General features: G+C 42.0%; 1 protein-coding gene across 1 annotated transcript; it reads right to left on the bottom strand.

Moving 5' to 3' along the window:
• Positions 1-223: 223 nt before the first annotated feature.
• Positions 224-7,221, bottom strand: LOC121580774 (ceramide synthase 2). Its single transcript, XM_045224930.1, has 9 exons — positions 7,156-7,221; positions 6,478-6,596; positions 5,824-5,887; positions 5,362-5,412; positions 2,737-2,829; positions 2,039-2,167; positions 1,449-1,558; positions 969-1,125; positions 224-876 (listed from the first exon to the last, which is right to left on the bottom strand). Exons 1-9 carry the CDS (start codon positions 7,219-7,221, stop codon positions 658-660), a joined length of 1,008 nt encoding a protein of 335 aa, XP_045080865.1. The 3' UTR covers positions 224-657.
• Positions 7,222-7,878: the final 657 nt, after the last annotated feature.

Here is a 7,878-nt window from a genome sequence, read left to right on the forward strand (position 1 = left end):
GATACATTCCATTAATTCCATTCCAGCCATCACAAAGAGCCTGTATATAATTGTATAATAATAATAATAATATGCCATTTAGCAGACGCTTTTATCCAAAGCGACTTACAGTCATGCATGCATACATTTTTTTTTTTTGTGTGTATGGGTGGTCCCGGGGATCGAACCCACTACCTTGGCGTTACAAGCGCCGTGCTCTACCAGTTGAGCTACAGAGGACCACATCAGAGATAAATCCTCCTATTGCTCCTCCCACAATTCTTACTGAATTCGTAATTCAACAAGTAATCTGTATCCAAAAAGTGAAAGCAATCTCTTTCATACACTCTTCCAGTCCTAAAAGGCCTGAAATAGGCAGACCCATTGTTATCAAGTAGACTATGCTGAGAGGAATAGTGGCCAAGGAACCCACAGATGGAGGAAAAAGTACCCTATTCAAACTTTTAATTGTTGACAAAAAACATTAATTTGAAATGATAAAAATACATACAGTACTTCCTATTCATATTTTATACAGTAGGACAATTAATGTGCATGTGTCCATATGTGACTGGAGTTACAGCTTTATTGTGCTTAGATGGTTATGGTTATCTCTATCCCGTATTTAAAGCCTTTTATCTGTGTTGTCTTACAATCACTCTGTCTAGGTTCATAGTTCTACTGTGCTTTGCGCATCTTGCTCACAACAGCAGCTCTGTGATTTGTTAGGTTGTTTAAGACACAGCTATTGGTCAGAATTTTCAGTTTGAGGTTTAGGGCCTCTTTACTTCTCTCCCCAAAATACTCCACCTCTTCGTCTTCCTCCTCCCCGTCTCCCTTGTCGTCCTCCCCCTCTTCCGGCTCACTCTCTTCATCACTGCGTTCATCTTTATCCAGCTGAAGACACAAACAGATACACATCATGAACACTCATGGAACACGTGTTAGGCTATTTGTGTCCTGGTCATTTTGTGACCTCATTTACTCACCTTGCCCAAGAAGAGAAACTTGTAGGCCATCCGTAGGATTAACACAGCCCAGAAGACATGAAGTGCTTGTAGCACCATCAGAAGAACATTGAAAAAATAGTAGCCAGTGAAGGGTTCAAATACTTCCATGGACAGCACAAGGGTTGTGTGGATTATTCTAGAAATCAAGGCAGGGGAAGAGGAAGCAATTCATGCAATGATTAGAAGTCAATTCAAAGCATTCCAGTTAGTAAATTATCATATTCTAAGACATTTTGTTTGTTACATTGTTGCTCAACCAAACATTGTTCTAGATTAGTGGCCGATTTAGTTGCCTTGACACAATTAGGTAATCAATTAATATGTTTAAGTAGTGTTGCATTCTCTATCAAATATCAATACTAATACATTCACAATTGCACATCATTTAAAGATGTTAATTGTATTATAATGTCATGAAAAAACTATTAGAACTAAGAGATACCACTGAGATGGTCTTACTTGCTGGGAAACACCACCAGGCGAGTCACCAGGAAGACAGCAGCAAAAATGACAAACAACGTGTCGCAGGTCTTCCTCCAGCCCGTGCCGTAGTTGAACATCTTGGCAGACTGTAAAAACAAAGAGATATTCTAAGATGGCTCCCTAATGTAAACAAATGCAAACATTGAAATATGTTTCTATTGGGTGAATTAGGTGACGAGGCTTTTATGTATGAATGTGCATAAAATTCATTACACACAGCTTTTGGTCTCTTGTATTCTCTCTCTATTGGTAATTAATGATTATCGACAGACTGGTTCACATTCCTGGCACTACAGGTAAACCAAGGTCACCCCACACTAATGTCTGACTATGACTAATAGAGTCATAAGACATGCCATGCTAAATTGACCATTCTGTTCCTCATTGACCCTCAATGACAAAAATACAATTTGCAAGTGAGACCAGTGTCGGACAAGTGCTAACCTCTTGTAAGTGCAGTGCAGTTCACCAGTCCCAAATTAAATGCATGATTTGCAAATTTCTTACGATTTAGCTACATACTGACGTTAATGGGGAGATTGGCTGGACTGTGATCCAGCTCTTACCTCTAGGAGGAAGTCAGAGGAGTCGTGAAGCAGCATCACCAGAGTGCCTATCCGTACATAGTTGGAACAGTAGGAGAAACCAAGCAGGAAGATGGTGGCAATGTGGTGAATCACCTGCTCCTTGAAATCCTAGAAATGAAAGAGAAGCAAAACCAGTTTAAAAGTCGAGTAATGTAATAGCCAATGGCAATAGTATGACTTTATGTACATCCAAATGCTTTGCTGTATTTGTTCAACATGATATCAATGACTATTCAGACAAGGGATTAATTCATTGAAAGACCATGTCTGAGGAAGACATGTGAGCTTTAAAGTAGATTATGCATTCATTCACCGTACAGGTCTTTGAGTCAATTTTTAACTGGGACCCAAATAAAGTAGAGCTAACCATGTATAAAATGTGAGCGGGAGCAAATAATGTCTTACCCTGATCCTTGCCTTGTCGTACCCTGATCTCTATTAGTAAGTGATGTGTTATAAATGGGGACTGCTTGTTATCATGGTCCCACCCTCGGCGGGGTCTGTAGAAACCGGAAGAATCCGGTTTTCAGGGGAACAACAGAGAGGAAGAGGTGAAGCCTGAAAACCAGATGCTTCTGGTTTCTCCCAAGCCCGCTCAGGTGTTTCTTTTACGCCTGCTATGTTAGGTTATCATGGTCCTGGCAGGACGTGAATAGCAGGCAGATGAAGGGACTTACTTTCCTCTTGACGTCCACAGAGACACAGAGAAGCAGAGAGAAGTAGAAGCCCAACTCCAGCTGGTAGTACCAGAAGTGGGCCCTCTCAATGGGCTGCAGAGGACAAGGAAGCACAGTGGGAAGATCTCAATTGCATTTTCTTAGTTTCCTCTCTCCTGTCTCCTCGTCTCCTTCTCAAAACCCATTGGATGAGAACGCCAGAGGTCCCTCTCCTCTGACCTTCTCCTACAATGGGTTTTGAGGAGTCGAGGAGAGAGGACGCGAGAAGTATGCAGTTGAGATCTTCCCAGAGTTAGTGTAAAGGACGTTGCGCTGCTTGCTTAGCTCGCTTCCTCCTGATTCGGCTCACACCGAGGCTCAAACCCAGGACCTCTGCTTTGCTAGCACATGTGACCGCCCTACCGAAGCGTCTTACCAGTCGTGCCACACGAAAAGCTAGCTATTCCGCGACACAAGTGGGGACACTTCAGGCTGAGGAGTAAGTTTCACACATCCCCAAATGCTACATTAGCCTACTGGATTACTATGATTGGCTATAACATATACCCACATCCAATGGCTATGTACCGATGCTGAATATCAAGGAAAATATACGTTTTCAAATGCAAAAATAAGATTCACAACCATAACAGGAAAGGATAGGCCCAGTAGTGTAGTGGAAAGTAAACGCACACAAATACCATTTCCACACCTTATTTACTTTGCGTGAGGGTTTACCCACTTTTAGCAGAAAAATGCATTGAAAGTATAGGGAGTGTTACTTTACTCACCGCGAACACCGATCAGCGTTTACCTACCTATTTTTTTACCACTACATCACTGTATAGTCCTAGATACACTACATTACCAAAACGTATGTGGACACCTGCTCGTCGAACATCTCATTCCAAAATCATGGGTATTATTATAGAGTTGGTCCCCCCTTTGCTTCTATAACAGCCTCTACTCTTCTGGGAAGGCTTTCCACTAGATGTTGGAACAACATTGCTGCGGGGACTTGCTTCCATTCAGCCACAAGAGCATTAGTGAGGTCGGGCACTGATGTTGGCCGATTAGGCCTGGCTCGCAGTCGGCGTTCCAATTAATCCCAAAGGTGTTCGATTGGGTTGAGGTCAAGGCCCTGTGCAGGCCAGTCAAGTTCTTCCACACCGATCTCAACAAACCATTTCTGTATGGACCTCGCTTTGTGCACAGGGGCATTGTTATGCTGAAACAGGAAAGGGCCTTCCCCAAACTGTTGCCAAAAAGTTGGAAGCACAGAATCGTCTAGAATGTAATTTCCCTTCACTGGAACTAAGGGGCCTAGCCCGAACCATGAAAAACAGCCCCAGACCATTATTCCTCCTCCACCAAACTTTACAGTTGCCACTATGCATTCGGGCAGGTAGCGTTCTCCTGGCATCCGCCAAACCCAGATTCGTCCGTCGGACTGCCAGATGGTGAAGCATGATTCATCACTCCAGAGAACCCGTTTCCACTGCTCCAGAGTCCAATGGCGGCAAGCTTTACACCACTTCAGCCGACGCTTGGCATTGCGCATGGTGATCTTAGGCTTGTGTGCAGCTGCACAGCCATGGAAACCCATTTTATGAAGCTCCCGACAGACAGTTATTGTGCTGATGTTTCTTCCAGAGGCAGTCTGGAACTCGGTAGTGAGTGTTGCAACCGAGGACAGACGATTTTTACGCGCTACGTGCTTCAGCACTCAGCGGTCCCGTTCTGTGAGCTTGTGTGGCCTACCATTTCGCGGCTGAGCCATTGTTGCTCCTAGACGTTTCCACTTCACAATAAGAGCACTTATAGTTAACCGGGGCAGCTCTAACAGGGCAGAAATTTGACAAATTGACTTGTTGGAAAGGTGGCATCTTATGACGGTGCAACGTTGAAAGTCACTGAGCAGTTCAGTAAGGCCATTCTACTGCCAATGTTTGTCTATGGAGAGCGCATGGCTGTGTGCTCGATTTTATACACCTGTCAGCAACGGGTGTGGCTGAAATAGCCGAATCCACTAATTTGAAGGGGTGTCCACATACTTTTGTACATATAGTGTAGTAGGTTTATAAGCACACTTGGGATCCTACAGCAAAAGTGTACAATTCATAGCCATGAGAGCTAAGTGTTAAAGTGGAATGTCTTTATCCACCGCTAAATGAATGTGGAAATGAATGAGTGGGAATTTCCAACCAGAATCAACCATACTGTACTACCTCAACAACAACTGTTCCCCGGGCGCCGATGACGTGGATGTCGATTAACACAGCCCCCTGCACCTCTCTGATTCAGAGGGATTGGGTTAAATGCGGAAGACACATTTCGGTTGAATGCATTCAGTTGTGTAACTGACTAGGTATCCGCTTTCCCTTTCCCTTTCCTGTACTTAGGTAGGGCCATGAGTTTTTTCCTGGTCATTGATGTCTTGTTCCATCATGATTCTGTACAAAATAACGCCTGGTTATTGATTGCCAGAGATACAGTATGATCTAATAGAGATTAATTCTATACTGTAGTAAATTATACCATCAAGTCACTATACACCTGAGGGACAAAAACAGTACAGAAAAGTACATATTTGTGCTCTGTAAGTTAAAAGGTAGATTGAAGGGAAAACAGAACATAGGAGCTCACCTGTTGTGGATATCCTCTCCAGCATTCCCTCTGGTCCCAAAACCAGGATCTCTGTAGGGAAAGGAGATGGAATAAATTAATCACATGTGACCTAAAGTTAAGCAATAAGTAAGGGCTGGATTCAATCCGTATTGCCAAAGTATCGCCGAAGATCTGCATTAAAACGTAAAGGTAATTTTCTATTGAGCCGACATATGCAGCGTTTACCGTGAATACAGTCTCCGCAACCGCGGGAACATTGCCTTTAATTGTCAATCGCGCTATAAAGCGGAATCTCAGCGCTACGGATTGAATAGAGCTCTATGACTTAAAAACCAGTAAGCCTCCCTGCAAAAGTATCACTTAACTTTGGACAAGTAGCTGAGGATTCAGTCATTGTTATTTTAGCGTCCATATTCCTACACTTCAAAGCTGTCCCAAACTAGTCCCAAACTATCAATACTGGTTCATACTAATACTTACATCAATCAAAGTTCGGAGTCCAGCTAGGAATGCTATGAGGTAGAAGAAAAACCTCCAACTGCAAAATGACAGGTTTTAGAGTTACAATGTAAGGTCTTACAACTGGAGCTGCATTGGCAACATGTGAAAATGGAATGACTTATTAAGTATCATTGAATTTCACAGGACTTTTCCCGATGACCAAGGTGGCATTGTAAATAAATAAGAATTTGTTCTTAAAGCTGCAATATGTAACTTTTTGGGCGACCCAACCAAATTCACATAGAAATGTATATTATAGCTATGTCATTCTCATTTAAAGCAAGTCTAAGAAGCGGTAGATCTGTTCTATGTGCGCTTTTTCTATGTTTCCCGTTCTTATGTTTCATTTTTGCGTCTTTTACTTTCAGTTTTCTACACCAGCTTCAAACAGCTGAAAATACAATATTTTTGGGGAATGGAAAAGATATTTCAAGTATTACACTATACTTGCTTGTTTAGTCACATAAACTGAAGTTAGGCGAACTATTAGAATGTTAGCAACCAGGAAATGGTGGAGCGATTTCTGCATAGTGCATCTTTAACTGACTTGCCTGGTTAAACAAAGGTTCAAATAAATACATAATTTTTAAAATGTGGTTATACAAGTGATTGAAGATCAATGAAAGACCTTACGAAGCCTCGCAGAACCTCTTGGTGTGGCTAGGCCTGTCTTGATTTCTGCGGTGACGGAACCAGGTCTCAATTTGTCTCTGGGTTTTGTCACATTGTGCCATTAGACTGACGATCTCACTCTAAATATGAAGGGATATAGAGAGAACATTATTACAGCTATAAATGTAATAATACACGGTTTTAAAAAAATCCTGTTGTTTTTATGGTAACTTACTGGCAGACAGTTACTTGTAAGTTACTGTAAAAAAAAAAAAAAGTACAGTATGTAACTGTAAATTCCAGTAATGTACTGTTAAACCAAAGTACTGTTAAACTGACAGTAAGTTACTGTAGAAACAACAGGATTTTACAGTGTACAGCTCCCGCTAAAAGTTATTGTATATTAGTCCAATATGTTCAAACCTATTTGTTTTCCTATGTAATCTGTTACATACAGTAGAGGGCGCTATTCAAGTGTAGGTACACAGTAACTTTATTCTAAGTGGTATCACTTGTACCAATATTTTCTAGGAACTCGTAGACCAGGATGCTGATGCAGTATCTATTTCACCATCATAGCAGGCATGTCCCCGTCACCGTTCCATTCCCACAGTGCAAACACTTCCAGCAGCTATGTTGACGGTGAGAGATCAAGACTGGCATATATCATTATCAGAGTTTGATGTCTCTGACACTAACCTGAGATGGTTGTCGTTTTTTTTGGGTGTAGAAGGACTCAAGCTTTGGGGAGGGAGTGGCAGCCATGTGTAATCTGTTCCGCAACCCCACATATCTGCCCAAGGGGGGAGCCACAACCCTGGCAGTGAGGAAAACATAAACACAGTTATTGATCTCCTCGACAAGAGGTGAAGTATTACTAATGACAATATGACAATATGTGTGTGTCTGTATAGCTCTTTGTTAATCTATACATGATGTGTGTGTGTGTATGTGTGTACCGGTGTGTGCATGTGTGTGCATGTGTGTGTGCACAGCATGTGTCTGTATACAGAAAATCTGTGCTTATGTCTGTGTTGCTGTAATAACCTCTAAGCCATTTATTAGGCCAGAGAAAGCTTCTCAGGTTACCGTAGGAAACAGCTGCTGTAGCAACAGAGCCCATCTTCTCTCCAATCTACCTGCTACTGTTCTCTCATTTAGCAAACCGCTCACACCTGTTCTCTCTACTATTCCCAACTGACCTGAGATACCAATAACAATACCTGCCAAATCACCTGTAGGCATACAGATGTAGGATCTTAATTTGATCACCCTGTTGCAGGAGAACATGCCTGCAATGAAATTAAAAAACATGTAGTGTATTTTAGGTTTAAAGAGGCTTCTGAAGTTTGTAATTTCAAAGCACTTTCACATTTCAGACTTGATTTTCCCTTACAAAAAATGTATCAACCAATACAAAAA

Source organism: Coregonus clupeaformis, chromosome 14, assembly GCF_020615455.1.
Source record: "Coregonus clupeaformis isolate EN_2021a chromosome 14, ASM2061545v1, whole genome shotgun sequence".
NCBI classification, from domain to species: Eukaryota; Metazoa; Chordata; class Actinopteri; order Salmoniformes; family Salmonidae; genus Coregonus; species Coregonus clupeaformis.

Coding starts and splice junctions, on each gene's coding strand:
- LOC121580774 (XM_045224930.1), bottom strand. CDS start 7,221: ATGGCTGCCACTCCCTCCCCAAAGCTTGAGTCCTTCTACACCCAAAAA. Junction 5,888..6,477: donor AAGAGGTTCTGCGAGGCTTC/GTAAGGTCTTTC, acceptor AAACCTGTCATT/TTGCAGTTGGAGGTTTTTCT. Junction 1,126..1,448: donor CTGGTGGTGTTTCCCAGCAA/GTAAGACCATCT, acceptor CTTGATTTCTAG/AATAATCCACACAACCCTTG.